The 15338-nt window shown below is 56.9% G+C and overlaps 1 protein-coding gene across 11 annotated transcripts in view; it reads left to right on the top strand.

The window, feature by feature from the left end:
• The window catches only part of CMKLR1 (chemerin chemokine-like receptor 1), a 53675-nt gene extending 38574 nt beyond the window's left edge, over window positions 1-15101 (top strand). For 6 of the 11 annotated variants that reach the window (XM_053205518.1, XM_053205517.1, XM_053205516.1 and 3 more), the window contains 2 exons: window positions 11470-11606; window positions 12073-15101. In XM_053205518.1, the coding sequence (XP_053061493.1) occupies window positions 11571-11606; window positions 12073-13173 (1137 nt within the window). In that variant the 5' untranslated portion in view covers window positions 11470-11570 and the 3' untranslated portion in view covers window positions 13174-15101. The remainder of the gene's footprint in view (window positions 1-11469; window positions 11607-12072) is intronic. The other 5 variants (XM_053205520.1, XM_053205522.1, XM_053205523.1 and 2 more) reach the window with 2 other exon arrangements.
• The last annotated feature ends 237 nt before the right edge of the window (window positions 15102-15338 follow it).

Below are 15338 nucleotides of genomic sequence, written 5' to 3'. Positions count from 1 at the left end.
AGAGAGAGAGGGAGACACAGAAACGGAAGCAGGCTCCAGGCTCTGAGCCGTCAGCACAGAGCCCGACGCGGGGATCGAACTCACAAACCGCGAGATCACGACCCGAGCCGAAGTCGGACGCTCCACCGACTGAGCCACCCAGGTGCCCCTCAACCGTGGCATTTTTTAAAGCTGGAAGGGAGCCTTCAACACCGTCAACTCCAACCTCCTTGTTTTATAGACGGGGAAACCCAGGCCCCCAGAGGGTCAGGGATTTACCTAAGGGCGTTTGTCAAGTAGACCCTGTATAGTATAAAGACCTCTGCCTCTCAGTGGCCATGTGACCTTGGGTGAGACTCCACCCCCCCCCCCGGGCCTCTGCTTCTTCAACTCTAAATTGGCCGTAATAATGACCCCACCGTCGCATGGGGTTCGTGTGAAGGACGTACACGAAGAGCTTCTCAGCGTCCTGACGCACATCGTGCTCAGTAAAATACCGTTATTTGGATGATGATATTTAATAACATTTAACCCTGAGAGCCTCGGAGTCTAGGCTCCGAGCCCCTGCTGTGAGCAGGACCCTGAGCACATGCCCTGGGCGGCACCTGGCCGGGCGGGACGGCGACCCCCGTTGGCAGCCGGCTCAGACCACATCCTGAGCAGCTCATGTCATCGCGCCCAGTGCCTTCCGGATAAGCTCGGGGATTGCTTGCGTGAGCGGACACAAGGCTGGCTTTAGGGGATTAGGCGAGTCGGGTGCTGGGCCTCGTAGTCTAGGGGGATATAAGCATGGGGGAATTTGTTTACAGGTCACCTCCAGGGGCTGGGGCCGTGTTTATGGGAAGAGGCGCAAGCTATCTGCCTGGCGGCTTTGGATACAAGCTGAGTAGTTGCAAAGACACGCAGTGTTTGTGCGTCAGACCCACTGTTGGGGCCAGAGTGGCTTCTCAGCCTGGAAGGAGAGACGTCTGCCCAAACTCTCTTGCTAGGGGTCTAGGTGGCTGGGAATGACTGCTGGGTCTGCCATCAGATAGGGGGGCCGGGTTTGCAAGGAAGTGTCCACACTCTACCTGGGCCCCAGAGCCTGCGGCCAAGGCAGGGTCTCCTTTGGGGCCGGGATCCATCCTGGGCTCTGTCGTAGCAGAGGCAGGGGCCTCAGGGACTGCGGTAAGGAGCTGGTGCTGCTTCTAAGGAGGGCTCGTAAGCAGAGAGCGTTGCAATGTGGTTTGCGCTTTGAAGAGATCTCTCCGGCTACCAGGTGGGAAATGAAATCCGGATGGAAACGAGCAGCTGGTTGGGGGCCTGTCCCCACCATCCGGGTGGGCAGAAGTGGCGGGCAGGTCTGGGAGCTGTTGATGGACAAAACGGGCAGGATCTGACAGATGTGGGCGTAGAGGGTAGGGAGTGTGGTTAGGGTCGTGGCCAGAAAGCGATGACCGGCTCAAACAGGGAGACAGGACAGCCTAGGCTCGGAGGGCTCAGAAAGGGGTGGACAGTATAGGGGATGTACTCTCTCTCTCTGTCTCTCTCTCTCTCCAGCAGCCCAGGGCCAGCCCTGCATGGAGACCTTGGTGCCCCAGGCTGAGGGCCAGAGGAGGGGTCTGTACTTCGATCCAGGTGGCATGGCTGTGACCGACTCAGGAGACTCTGCCGGGAGGGAGCCTGACCTCCCTCTCGTCCTGCCCTGTCCCCCGGGTCGGGCTCTCAAAGAGCCTTGTGATGTCATTCCTGTGGGTCCGCCTGTAGGACACAGAGCTGCGGGGAGTGGATCTGGGGACAGAGAGCACACCCGGGAGGAAGGAGTGGTGTTCTAATGCGGGGGAGGGGAGACCAGGCAGTAGAATGGACATTTGGGGGGGGGTCTCCTGCTTCTGTGCACTCGTCTGCTGTTGGAGGTTTCCTGGGGCCTCTGGTCTCTGAGCAAGTGGGTTGTCCGGGTCCAGGGTTATAGGCTCCTGGCTCTTGCCCACGCCTACGGAGCCCTAAGCTCAAACATGGCCCCATCCAAACCACAAGAAAATGGGACAGGCTGTTAGGCGGCCAGCACTTTCTAGCTTCACTGCAGTGACTCAGTGTGAGCTTCCAAGTGTGGGCGTGGGACCAGGGAGGAAACTCTCTCCCAACACCGAGCTAATTCTGTCCGGGGGCTGGCTGCCAGCCCGTGGCTGGAGTATCTGCGGTGGTGGTGGTTTCGAGGTTCCTGAGTCCTCGGAGCTGGGGATCCAGCAATTGAAACCCCTAATGTGTCTCTCACAGCCCTCTGCCCGGTCTCTCTGCCCGGAAGGGTGGGGAACTGGTAGGTGGGAGCAACCGGGAACTCTGGCAGCAAAGACCTCAGAACCTGCAGAGGCCGTCTGGGCCAGCAGGAGGTGAGGATAAGGCTGGGGAGGGACATGTGTGGAGGAAGAGTGGCCGAGACTATGATCTGGGGCAACCAGCAATAGCAGCTTTGGGGGGCAGAGCGTCCTTGGTTCAAATCCTAGGCTAACGCTTAAGGTCTGTGTGAGCCTGGCCTGGCCACTTCACCTCTCTGAGTGAGCCTTCACTGGCAAATCTGTGCAGGGAAGATACAGAGGGCGGAGCCCTAAGGTGGGTGACGTGCCAGGCAGAGTTCTAGGCCCTGGGGATATGCCACACACGAGACAGACAGAGCCCCTCTCCTCTGTGGCTTCGGGAGGGTCACTTGCTCTGTCTGGAGCTCAGTTTCCCCGGCCACAAAATGGGATGCCCTGTGGGGGAGAGCTTGGAGAGAGCCAGAGGAGAGGCATCTGCGGCTGCCCATCTGGACCTTGGGAGCAGGCCGTGGGGAGGGCAAGAGCCAGGCCGAACACAAAGGAAGGAGCTTCCTGTTTCCCTGATGGGCTCCCCCACCCATGGGCCCTGCTACACACACGGACAGGGAGAAAGAGAGGCCGAGGAAGAAGCCAGCAGAGAGAGTCCCCGACAGACGACAGACAGAAAGGGAGCCGAGTCCTTCGCAGACTTGGGGCCCTCGTTTAGCAAAGGGGCCCACAACAGAGACCCAGACAGGAAGCGAAAGGCACACAGCTGCCGCCCAGATGCCCCTCAGCCCTGCCGTCCCCTGAGCCCACGGGGACACGGGCCAGCGGAGAGCAGCTGGAGAAGGTGGGGCCTCGGACTCATACGGACCGCATTCAAATCCCTGCACTGCCACTAACCAGCTGTGTGGCTTCAGGCAAGCAAGCCCGCCCCCGCCCCCTCTGGCCTCAGATGTCCCCTTGATAAAGCAGGATGGAGGACAGCCACCCTTGCAGAGCGGGACAGGGGGAGGTCCAGGTGGTGCACCCCAGCCTCCCAGCCAGGGCCAGGGAGCGGCAGGCTCTGCACTCCCTCACAGGATGGATGGATGAGCTCCCATCTCCGGGAGACTTTCCCCATGGCACTGGGGTCGTGACACAGTCCCAATCGGGCCATTGACTGGACACAGAGGGGCCCCACAGAAAAGTCACAGGGAACCTGGAAACTCGTCTGGCCCCATCTACAAAATGCACGCCGTGAACCCCGCCAGATAAATCTCGTGGGGGCTCTCGGGAGGTTCCGGGGGAGCAAAGACCAGAGAATTCCAGAATGTTCCGAGGAGGCCAGGTGGTAGACAAGGAAAGAGAGTGGGTTGGGCAGTTCAGCAGGCTCTGAGTTTGAAGCCCCGCATGGCACCTGCCTGCTTGGAGCTTCCTCCTCCGTCCAGAATGACTCATTTGACCTGCCTGGCTGACCTACCTGTGGGCACATTACTTACCTTCTCTGGGCCTCAGTTTCCTCATCTGTAATAGTGCTTAGAACAGTGCCTAGCCTGTAGTGAGGGCCATCTGTTTGCTTAATAAAAATTAAGCAAATGACATCCACCTGAGGGTTTTGCTCCCGATGGCAGGAGAAACCCTTTGTGAACTTGAGCCCCGACCTGTCCTGGGCCAAGGCTGGGCTTGCCGAGGAGGTCGGAGGCCTTGGGTGCCACAGGGCCAGCTTAACTGGGCCAGTGCTTCCACTGGCTCAGCCAAGTTCATTCCCAGTCTGAAAAGAGGCTTCGGTGGGGGGGACACCGAAGTCCCCTGGGCAGGGCCAAGGCTGGCAGGCCGAGTGTGGCTTCATCAGGGATCCAGGCGTGGGCTGAACACCGTCGGAGCATGAGCACCAGGCAGGGATTTGGAGTGTCTGTTTGTTTGCTCTTGGTTTTTCTGGACCTCAGGAGAGGAAAGAGGGCTCACATAATGACACCCCTCTGTCCATTCTCATTTGCACCACTGGCCGCTCGAAGCCCCCCCGCACTTGACCTCCCTTTCTTCCTGGCATTCATTTCCGTTTAGCCCCGTTCTCTATACTTCTCCCTCCCACCCCTGCTCCCACGGGGCTATCGTAATCCGTTCAGTGTGTAGCTTGTTATCTGGTGGTGTTCTTGCCAGATGTTTGTTCCCGTTTTGTGTGCGTGCGTGTTTTCCATGCCCTTAAGTGCTACTCTGGTTAGGTGGTTTTAAGATGCTCCGAATGCCAATGCCGTGTGTACCGTGCATGATCTGTCACTTCTAGAAGCTTACGGCATTCCCTGGTCCCGTCTCCCACAGTGGAGCTTCAGGGGTCTCCAGCTTCCAGCCGTCAGCAGACGCATGCGTGTGCCTCCTTAGACCCCAGATCCTCGACTGTTTTAGCGCACACAATCTCCCCGAGTTCTCCTGCCCCTGTGGGCCGGCACCTTTGGCTTTTGTGAGAGGATCGACCTCCGGACCTCCGGGGCTGGGAGTGCCTGGGAATGCACGTGGGCAGGGTGGAGGGATACAAATGCTCGGCCTCCTGGATCACGACCTCCATTGTTCCCAGAGCACAAGCAAGGGCCAAGGGCACCTTCTGCACCCTTGACTAGCCTCCTCCCCTTCCTGATCCGATTTCTCCACTCCCGTATGGATTTTTTCCCGGAACACTTCCTTAATAAATCACTTTTGCAGGGATCCGCATTGGAGTTTGCTTCTGGAGAGCCCAAGCTGAGGCATGTCCCCGCAAACGGTACACACGAGTGCCCTGGTGCTTGGTGCCTTCCGGGGCTGGAGGGTGCCCAGGGGTTCACGGGTACCCGCAGGGTGGCCTGAGAGCCCATGCCCCCATCCTGCCAGCCTGAGGGGTAGCCGTGCCAGCGCTGTATTCTTGCCACAGCCCGGTAGGCACCAAGTCTCATCCAGCCGCGGTTGTCATTGGCAAGTCTTGGAGCATGAATTTGTCACATGCCCATGTTTGGAGGTTTCCCTCCTGTAAATTACCTGTTCATATGGTTTGAGGTTGTTCTGTTGGGGTTGCTGCCTGTTTGGATTTGAAGGTATGTCTTGTACATTGTACATTTCTTGTACATTTCTCATACATTGCAGATGGCACTCCCTTGATGGGTGTGGAGGTGGTAAATATCTTCCTCCACTGGAGGCGGGGCGTGTGTGCGTGTGTGTGTGTGTGTGTGTGTGTGTGGGTGTGCCCGAGTAACCCATCGGAAGGATAGGGCCTGGTCCCAGCACGGGTGAGGCCATGGGGTAGAGAGCTGGGGGTAAGACTCCCCCAAGCCCAGAGTGAGCCATCTGGAGGAACCGTAAATAGCCGTGTTGGGTCATACCAATGATGGCAGCATGTGGGTGTTAGAGATTGAATCGCATCCCCCCAGATTCATACGTTGAATGAATCTAACCCCAAGCCCCCGACACCTCCGAATATGACTGTATTTTCAGGGATATGGCCTGTAAAGAGGCGGTTAGGGTAAAATGAAGCCATCTGGGTGGGCCCTGACCCATCATGACGGGGCTCCTTGTAAGAAGAGATCAGGACACAGGCACACACGGAGGCAAGACCACGTAGGACACGGGGAGAAGACGGCTGTGTAGGAGCCAAGGAGAGCGACCCTCAGAGGAAGCCTGCCAGCATCTTGATCCTGGGCTTACAACCTCCAGAGCCATGAGGAAATCAATGTCTGTTGTTTAAACTGCCCAGCCTGTGGTCCCCGGTGACAGCGACGCGGGCTGACTGATACCGTAGGCGTCAGGCTCCATGTTTCCAAAGCCTCGGGGGAGGACGACACCTCGCCCCTTGCAAGTCGTCTGTGACAACACTTCTAATGGGTTTGGCACCCACCACATAGAAGTGTCCAGTAAATCACGATGTCAGCAGTTAATGCCACACGTGCTTACTGAGCACTTACTGTGCACCGGGCACTGAGCCAGGGACTGGTGAAGGAGGAGTGTGTGTTATCCAGCAGGCTTTTGGGGGGTGCTGGGGGCAGCAGGTGGGACACGGTCAGCATCAGAGGGAGAGGCCTGGGAGCTGGCCAGAGCGCAGATGAAGGGAGCAGTGGGGTCAGAACCAGATACTGATAGAAAACTGGTGGACACGGATTACGTCCACCCCTCCCTCCCCAAACAGTAACAACAACGACAAGGACAAGAATGGCCTTATGCGCTACAGGGATGTAAAATGCTTCACGCACATTACTTCGCCTCCCTGTGCCTCAGCGTCCCCATCTGAAAATGGGTGCAATCGTGTCCCGGCCCCGGAAGGCTGTCGTGTAAGAGGTGGGTAAGATGTGTGTGGCCCGCTGTCCAGTCGCTGGAAGTGCTTAATGATCCGTGGTGAACTTTCCATGCCCCAGGCAGTGCCCCCAGAGCCCCTGGAACAAACACCGCCTCCTCAAGCCTCACGAGAGCCTGGGGGTAGGTCCTCGGAGCAGCCCCATCGCACTGGGATTGCAATGGGGCCCGGAGGCCTTGGTCCCCGTTCCGGCTGCTGTAACAGAATGTCGGAGACTCCGGGGCTTAAGCAACAGACATCTGTCCTCACAGTTCTGGAGGCTGAGACGTCCAAGGTCACACCTGAACAACTTGCTTCTCCTCTCTGAGCCTCAATTTCGGGACCTACAAAATGGGGATGATAATACCTGCCCTGCCCACTTCTCAGGACTGCTGGGAAGGTGTGCTAAGGCCATAAAGAGAAACAAAGGCGTCCTTTGCTTCATATGTGTCCCGTAGATGTCCAGGCAGGGATGCTAGGGAGGAGGGGGCCTGGAGGCAGGACACTGTCTCGATGACCTGGGGAGTCTGTCCCAGGGGCCTCAGAACAGCTCAACTCCAGGCCTTATTCTAAATGGGTGTAAGTTCAGGGTCACAGGCTGAATCTGGGAGCCAGCCAGGGGAGTTCGTTTGCTCCCTGGGCTTCCTGGGCTCTCTGGGGGAGCTGAGAGCAGAAAGGGGGACAGACTGGCCACAGGCTCACCTGCCTGCCTGGGCTGTGATGAACCATGTGCCCCAGACCTCAACCAGATGTCCTGAAAAGAAGGGCAGGGAGGTAGATCCCTGGAGGGGCTAGGACAAGGGGAGCAATGAGTAGGTATCCTGGGGGGGCAGGAGGAGGGGTGGTGCAGACACGGAGAGATGAGCTCCACCTTCTGGAAAGCAAAGCGGTTAAGAGCAGGGCTCAAAGTCTGGGCAATGTGAGCTGGCCACCCGCTGACTGTGGGACAATAGCCTCACTTCCTCACCCTTACGTTGGGAGTGACAGCAGCACCACTTCTGGGGACCTGGGGGGTTGTGTGAGCTGATACAATGAAAATATTTATACAGCGTTCCGGGCTGTTCCAGGTACCCAGTCAACTATTACTTATCACCGCGGACTAAAACCAATAGAAAGTGTCACTAGATGTAGGCATGAAGAGTAACCAAACCAACGTAGAAGCCAGACCAGCTGGGTTAATACGGTTGCTGCCTCTGACCTGCGAATGTGACTCTGAGCTTCCTTGTGGCCACATCAAAAAGGGAAACATGATCAGTTGTAGAACCTGGATGACCTAGAATGAGGAAACAGCCCAGTTGCCCAGGGGAAACAATGTTGTTCCTTACCTTGAATTCTCCTGGGCATTTCTCACCAAGCAGGGGGCTTCATAAGGGGCACCCGAGGGAGGCAGTGGGCAGTGTCATGGACCAGGATATACACAGCGTTGCAGATGTGATTTTCATGTGGAGCCCCTTCTAGGGGCCTTGAAGGAAAGGAGAAGGGAAGCCTGGGAAGGTGGCTCCGGAAAGGCAGCTCCATAGGAGGGTCAAGAACATGGGGCACCTGGGTGGCTCGGTCGGTTGAGCGTCCGACTTCGGCTCAGGTCACGATCTCGCGGTCCGTGAGTTCGAGCCCCGCGTCGGGCTCTGTGCTGGCAGCTCGGAGCCTGGAGCCTGCTTCGGATCCTGTGTCTCCCTCTCTCTCTGCCCCTCACCCACTCATGCTCTGTCTCCCTCTCTCAAAAAATAAACATAAAAAAAAAAAAAGAATGTAATGAAGGTCTGAACTCTTAGGATTCAGAGCTAAGGTTTAGAGAGCTGGGAGTCGTAAGTGGCAGGACTGGGGACTGCTAATCCCCCGGGGGAACAGGGGGAGCCCAAGACACTTCTCACTTGGGATCCTTGGAGGTCCAACTTCCCAGCTGTGTGGCCTTGGGCAGGTTGCTTCACCTCTCTGAACCTCAGTTTTTGCACCTGTTAAGTCAGAGCTACCCTTTCAGGGCTGTAGGGAGCATGCCTCGCCAAGCACGTTTCACACATGCTGAGCGTTCAAATAAATGTTGGTTATGCGTATACGCCTATCGTGGATATATAGTTACACACACTTTTTCTCAGAAGCTTCCTGATTGTCCAAGGACTACAAATAGCTAGAATTTCATGGCTCTTTAGAATTTACAGTTGGCCAAGGGTTCATTGTCACTACATGTGACCCTCCCAACAACATGAGGGGGGCTTTCTTACCCCTATTTGAGAGACGAAGAGAAACAAAATCTTCGCCTGTGTCTCCCTTGACCCGCCCTTGAACCCAGGACTGGGGAGGCCAGTGGGGGGACCTATGGGTCCTGTGGCCTTCCCGGCCCCCTTCTACCTTTCCAGGCAAAGGCCATTTTAGGAGAGAGTGGAAGCCTGGGATAGAATAACAATAACAACAACAACAACAACAACAACAACAACGTGTTTACCCTGTTCTAAGAACTTTACATGCGACATTGAAACTTCACCACCATCGCATGATCCGGCCCATTTTACAGATAAGACAACTGAGGCGCAGAGCCAATAGCTGACTTGCCGGTGGTCACAGGAAGTTTGTGCAGACCCAGGATCGGGGAGCTGGCGGCCTGGCCAGGCCCCAGAGTCTGTGTCCTTGGCTCCTCTGCTGTGCGGCCTGGGCTGGCACAGAAACAGGCTCAGGGCAGGAAGGGTGTGTGTCCGGATGGGCCGAGGGTTGACCTGTGATGAAACACTCCTCCAGGAGGACTCAGGGGGAGGGCACACGTCAACGGGGGACACTGATGAACTCAATTCCTAGTAGACTGAGGGGGCGGATGGACAGACAGGCCCAGAGGTTGTCAGCACCACTCTGTGCTGCTTTGGGCCCGGCCAACCCCCATCCCTGCCCGGAGACGGTGAGACATGGCCTGTGACCCCGAGCCGCTCCAGCCCGGCCGGAGAGCCAGACATGACGTTATCTGTGTCCAGTGCCTTTCTGGAGACGCGATGCAAAGTGCTCTCCACCCTCCTCTTGGGGCTCAGACGCCTCCCCTGTTGGCAGCGGGGGGGGAGGGGGTGCAGAGACGGCCTGACACGTTCCCTCATTCTCTGAACTCCTAGCTGTCCTTGAAAACTCAGCTCAGATCCCGCCTGCCCTGAGAAGCACAGGACTGGTGCCCAGGCTGGGGAGCACCCCCTCCAGGCTTCTTCGGGCTTCCTGGCCTTGCCCCAGCTCACCTCTGTCTTGTGCCCTGTGATTGGCTGTGAGGTCCTGTGGGGCGGGATCCTGGGGAAGCCATTTCCTTGTCCCCGGGGCCTGCACAGCCCGGCACAGGGAATGTGGACATGGTCATTTCTTCCTCGAGGACACGCTTGGTGGCTGTCATCAGACCATGATTTCCGGGGCAGCGTGTAGACATGGCGACCGCCCTGGTTCTGCAGACCTCGTTCAAATTCTGATTCCCCCACCCCCTGCCTGGATGGATGTCTTGGGCGAGCGTTCTCATCTCCCTCAGCCTTGTCGGTGCCCGTCATGGGGCCAAAGCAAGGGCATCCATAGTAAATGCTCAGCACGGTCCCTGGCCTCCATTGTTATCACGAGCACCAGTCACATTCCCCCCAGTTATGGGGGGCGGGGGGAGCCGCATTCGGCCCACCTTCTGTTTGCATTCCAGGGTCACAGGAAGCCCCCCGGGACCCCTCACTGGGCACCTCTGGAATATTCTCCCAGCCTGCAGTATGGCATGACACCCAAGCAGGATGGTGCTTTAATTCTGAATCCCTGGAGCCCAGGGCCCTCAATGGGATTTTCCAAGTGGCTTTTATTTAATAAAAGCAAAAGATGACTTTTCTGCAATAAAATACCGCCTCAAACCCATTAAGGACCAGTAATGCGTTTATATGGTGGAAGGTCGGCGTTATTTATAACAAAGCATCGATTGGCAGTCTCACCGGCTGAGCTTCTGGTTTGGTTCCCATTCGTCAGGATGGGGAGAGCCTGGGTGGTGGAAAGTGCATGGGCTCTGGGCTGTCGGAGCCCTGGGTTCCAGTCCCACGGTTTACCCCGGGCCCTAACTGAATCACTAACATTTTTTGATCATGTGCCAGCACTGAAGCAACGTGCCATACTGATGCCTGTAATTTTTACACCCATTCTGTTTAGTAGTGAGTATTCCCATTCTATTGATGACGAAACTGAGGCTCCGAGAGGAGAAGTCGTGTATCCAAAGCCACAGAGCTGGTAGGTGGCCAAAGCTGGGTTTGAACCATGCCCGTGAGACCACCTCCAAGACCTCCCAAACTTGCAAACTCCCCAGACTCTCTGTTCTTCCTTAGGTTGGGAAAATACCCAACAATATTGTTATGGGAAGTGGGGAAAATACCCAACAGCGTTGTTATGGGAAGTATGGTAGGTGCTCAGTGAATGCATTTGTGTCTGTCTCCTCACCGGGCTGTTGTGACAGCAGGTCTGTGTGTGATCCGTGACACCCACAGGGCCCAGGGAATGCCAAGTGAGCAGGACGCTTCTCTCTCTGGGCCTCAGTTTCCCAGATCCCAAACAAGAAACACAACACCTGCCTCAAAGAGCCCCTGGAAAGACAAACTAAGGGAATCATAGTTCTTGGCACATCGTGGGTGCTCAGGACCGTTCCTTTTCTGTCTTCTGGGTCTGCCCTGGCAGAAGATTTGCATCGAACCATCCACATGCTCTCCCCTGTGCCTTCCCTGCACCCACCCCTGACTCAGAGTCTCACCTGTGGATGTACTTGGGTGGGGAGGAGGTGGGGGTTGGGATGAAGGGTCCAGCCGTTAATCTGGGTTCACGGGGCTCTGTCACCTTCCAGCCTCCAACCTCTGCTTTCTCCTCTGTAAACTGGGATAATGACAATAGATTGTATCTGTGGCTCTGAGTGCACCCAACCCCTGGCTCTTGGACCTGGGTCCAACCACTGCCTCCTCATCTTTCCTGCAGGTGTTCCTAGCTGTGCCCTGGGACCGATTGGCCAAGGACCCCACTGGAGAGCTTTGGACACCCTAACAGTGAACGGTGAGGGACCTTTGCGGTCTGAACAAATGTCCAGAGGGCACCCGTGGGGGACCCGTGACGAGGTAGGGGCACTGGAGGATGCCAGCACAGCTGTCTCCTGGGTTTTGGAAACATGGCTGGAGCCACGTCCACAGCGTTTTTCACCCCTCCTTCATGGCCCTTAGCATCATTGCAGTTCTGCCATGATTTGAGGAGCTTGATGAATGTTCTCTCCCTCGGTGGACCGTAAGGGGAAGGGGAGGGTCCCCGAGAGGCAGCGACCATGGTTGTCAGGAGGATAGACCCTGAAGCTGGGGTCTGACTCGTGGCCCCGCCTCTTCTCAGCTGTATGACCTTGGGTAAGTGACTTCAGCTCCTTAGACCTCCGTTTTCCCATCTGTACCATGTGCTTTGTGGTGAAGCAAGTAGTTAAGCAGTCAAGATACTACGCCGGCCCGGCTCAGTGTCAGGCAGGACACTGTCGGTCTTGCTGGTGTTGGTCAACCTCTTAGAGCCAGTTCCCCTAATGACTCCTGTCTCTGCTCACAGAGAATGGGGGACAAGGATTACAACACCTCCTTCTCCTACGACGAGGAGTACTCGGATGATTTTGAACCCATCGTGGTTTTGGAGGAGTCTTCTCCCCTGGAAGGCAAGGTGACCAGGATCTTCCTGGTGGCGGTCTACAGCATTGTCTGCTTCCTCGGGATCCTGGGCAATGGGCTGGTGATCGTCATCGCCACCTTCAAGATGAAGAAGACGGTGAACACCGTCTGGTTCCTCAACCTGGCCGTGGCGGACTTCCTGTTCAACGTCTTCCTCCCGATCCACATTGCCTACACCGCCATGGACTACCACTGGGTCTTCGGGACGGCCATGTGCAAGATCAGCAACTTCCTGCTCATCCACAACATGTACACCAGCGTCTTCCTGCTGACCGTCATCAGCTTCGACCGCTGCATCTCCGTGCTCCTTCCCGTCTGGTCCCAGAACCACCGCGGCGTGAGGCTGGCCTGCGTGGCCTGCGTGGTTATCTGGGTCCTGGCTTTCTTCCTGAGCTCTCCGTCCCTCGTCTTCCGGGACACGGCCCACGTGCATGGGAAAACGTCCTGCTTTAACAACTTCAGCCTGTCCGCGGCCGGCTCCGCCCCGTGGCTCGCTCGCTCCGGGCTGGACCCCGCGGGCCTCAGCCGCCACACGGTGGTGACGGTCACCCGCTTCCTCTGTGGCTTCCTGGTCCCCGTGCTCATCATCACGGCCTGCTACTTCACCATCGTCTGCAAGCTTCGACGCAACCGCCTGGCCAAGACCAAGAAACCCTTCAAGATCATCGTGACCATCATCACCACCTTCTTCCTCTGCTGGTGTCCCTACCACACCCTCTACCTGCTGGAGCTCCGCCACGCCACCGTGCCGGGCTCCGTCTTCAGCCTGGGTTTGCCCCTGGCCACCGCCATTGCCATTGCCAACAGCTGCATGAACCCCATCCTGTACGTCTTCGTGGGCCAGGACTTCAAGAAGTTCAAGGTGGCCCTCTTCTCCCGCCTGGTTAACGCGCTGAGCGAGGACACAGGCCACTCCTCCTATCCCAGCCACAGGAGCTTTACCAAGATGTCATCCATCAACGAGAAGGAGACCAGCATGCTCTGAGCCTCATCCGGGAACCCCCGGTGGACAGGCACTCCGGCCTCGGAGGCCCAGAGCTATGCCTTCCAAAGACCACCGCAGAAACCCCCTTCAGCACCCACCAACGCCTGCTAGAGTTTACACGGGGCTGACCAGTGCTTTGAGCTGGGAGTCCAGGGCTCGGAACTCCGTCCTCCGAGGGGCGTGGCTGACCGGGCAGGCCAGGGACCGGCATCCCATGCTTCTTGGGAGACCTGCCTTGGCTGACCCAAAGCAAAAAAGGGAGCATTCTTAAAAGCGCTGCCATGAACCGGGATCAGCATAAGACAGAGGGATTAAGCTGCCTATTCCGTGCTCCCCTGGAATCACAAACACGCCACGGGGCGTATTCCTGGCCTGAGCAGCAGAGGTCAGGGCCAACCCAGTGTGATGCAAATCGCCGCCTCGCCCCACATGCCTGTGTCACTGGCCAGCCAGAAATCCTGCCGCCCGCCCGCATCATTCCTCCGGGTGAGGGCAAGTGGAGATGCACAGGTTACCTGGGAGAGGAAGGTGACACAGGCACTCGCGAACTGCCAGGACCACGCACTTGGCTTTCAGATCAGGTGGGAAGACAGAGAACAGGTCCTGAGGAGCCCTGTGGGCTCTGTGAGGGCAGGACATGTGGGGCCTGGGGGAAGGGGTGGAGAGAGTGGTGACCGTGCTCTGAAGATGCGGGCTGTGGGGACGGCAGGCGCGGAGCCCCTCCTGGCGCGGCCATGCTGTCTTTTCTCACCTGGGACTGACGCCTCCCTGTGCCACAGTGTCCTTGTCCCATTTACAGATGGCAAAGCTGAGGCTCAGGGAGGGTGGGGAGTAACTCGCCCACTGACACACAGCCGGCAAGAGGCAGAGGTAAGATGTGAAGCCAGCTCTGTCTGGCTCCGGAAGCTCTGTCTTGTTGTTGTTTGTTTTCAATGGCTAATGTATCTATTGAGAATATTCTAGACTATAACGGTAGCCTACATTTATTTAGTGCTCCCTATGCTAAACTTATTCCTCCCAGCAGCCTTGACTTCCCAGTTATTACTTCCCTTTTACATATGAGGTGTCTGAAGCTCAGAGAGGTTAAGTAACTTCCCTGAGGGCGTCCAGCTGGTCCCTGCCAGAGCCAGCATTGGAAACTAGGTCTATCTGACTCAAATAAGGCCTCAGGATCAGGGTTTTGAGAGAGGCTTGGGGTTTTGACCACAAATATTGATTCTTCAGCAGATTAATCTAAACATTTCCTTGGCCTATACATCAGCTTTGCAAATAGTTTTTGAAAACGACCCAACATGGCAGAGAAAATACTCTTGGCCTCCAGTTCCCTCGACATCCATCCACACGCGCCCGCCGTGGTTCCCAGCTCCTGCGCCCCCTGAGACCTCCGGGAAGGCAGTGGGGAGAGAGAGGATGGGCAGGAGGTAGTCGTCGGTGGGCCGGGGGCCCTTGGCCTCCCAGTGTCCACGCTCTCTTCCAAACGCCATCATCGTGAAGCCAATCCTCCGACAAGATGCAATGAACAGATGTAATGTCTACACGGCGTTGGGCAAGTTCCCGAGGCCCCGGGCTGTTTGGAAATCACACCTCATTAAGAGACAGACTGTTCCTTTCCTTCTTGGGTCATTGTGCTTATGATGAGGCAGCTCTGAAGTGACCCTAAGCCAGGGCGCCCAATGGCTTCAAGAAATCTGAACTTGGACTGGCTGGGAGCAAACACAGGGAACTTTAAATATTGCCCCGTGCCCCTCGTCATCCCCCAGCCCCGGCCCCAACTTCACAAGTGAAGCAACGAGATGGCATGGGACGTCTTCCAGACCCCAGAGACGGTCACCAGCCACGCAGGCTCTGACCCCCAGGTGATACTTGTTCAGGCGGGTCCCTCACTCCTCCTGGGCCGCGCGACAAGCCAGGAAACCAGCTTGTTGGAAAAGCTGATGAGCGGGAGTAGAATTCAAACCAGCTGTTTTCCTTCTTAGGGTTAGGCCTCTTTCTGGCTGCCCCACCAGTTGTTCCCCATTAAATACTTAAATGCAACCGTGGCATCCTCCTTAATCTTGTCCCTACAGCTTCTTCAAAGATCTCACAGATGCAAAGGTCCTGCGGCTCACACAGCGTGCGTGCCTGCGTGACTCCGCAGGCAGCCAACATGCTCTGGGACTGACTAG

The sequence above is a fragment of the Acinonyx jubatus genome, chromosome D3 (genome assembly GCF_027475565.1).
Source record: "Acinonyx jubatus isolate Ajub_Pintada_27869175 chromosome D3, VMU_Ajub_asm_v1.0, whole genome shotgun sequence".
Classification (NCBI taxonomy): Eukaryota; Metazoa; Chordata; class Mammalia; order Carnivora; family Felidae; genus Acinonyx; species Acinonyx jubatus.
This window is presented reverse-complemented; position numbering and strand designations above follow the sequence as displayed.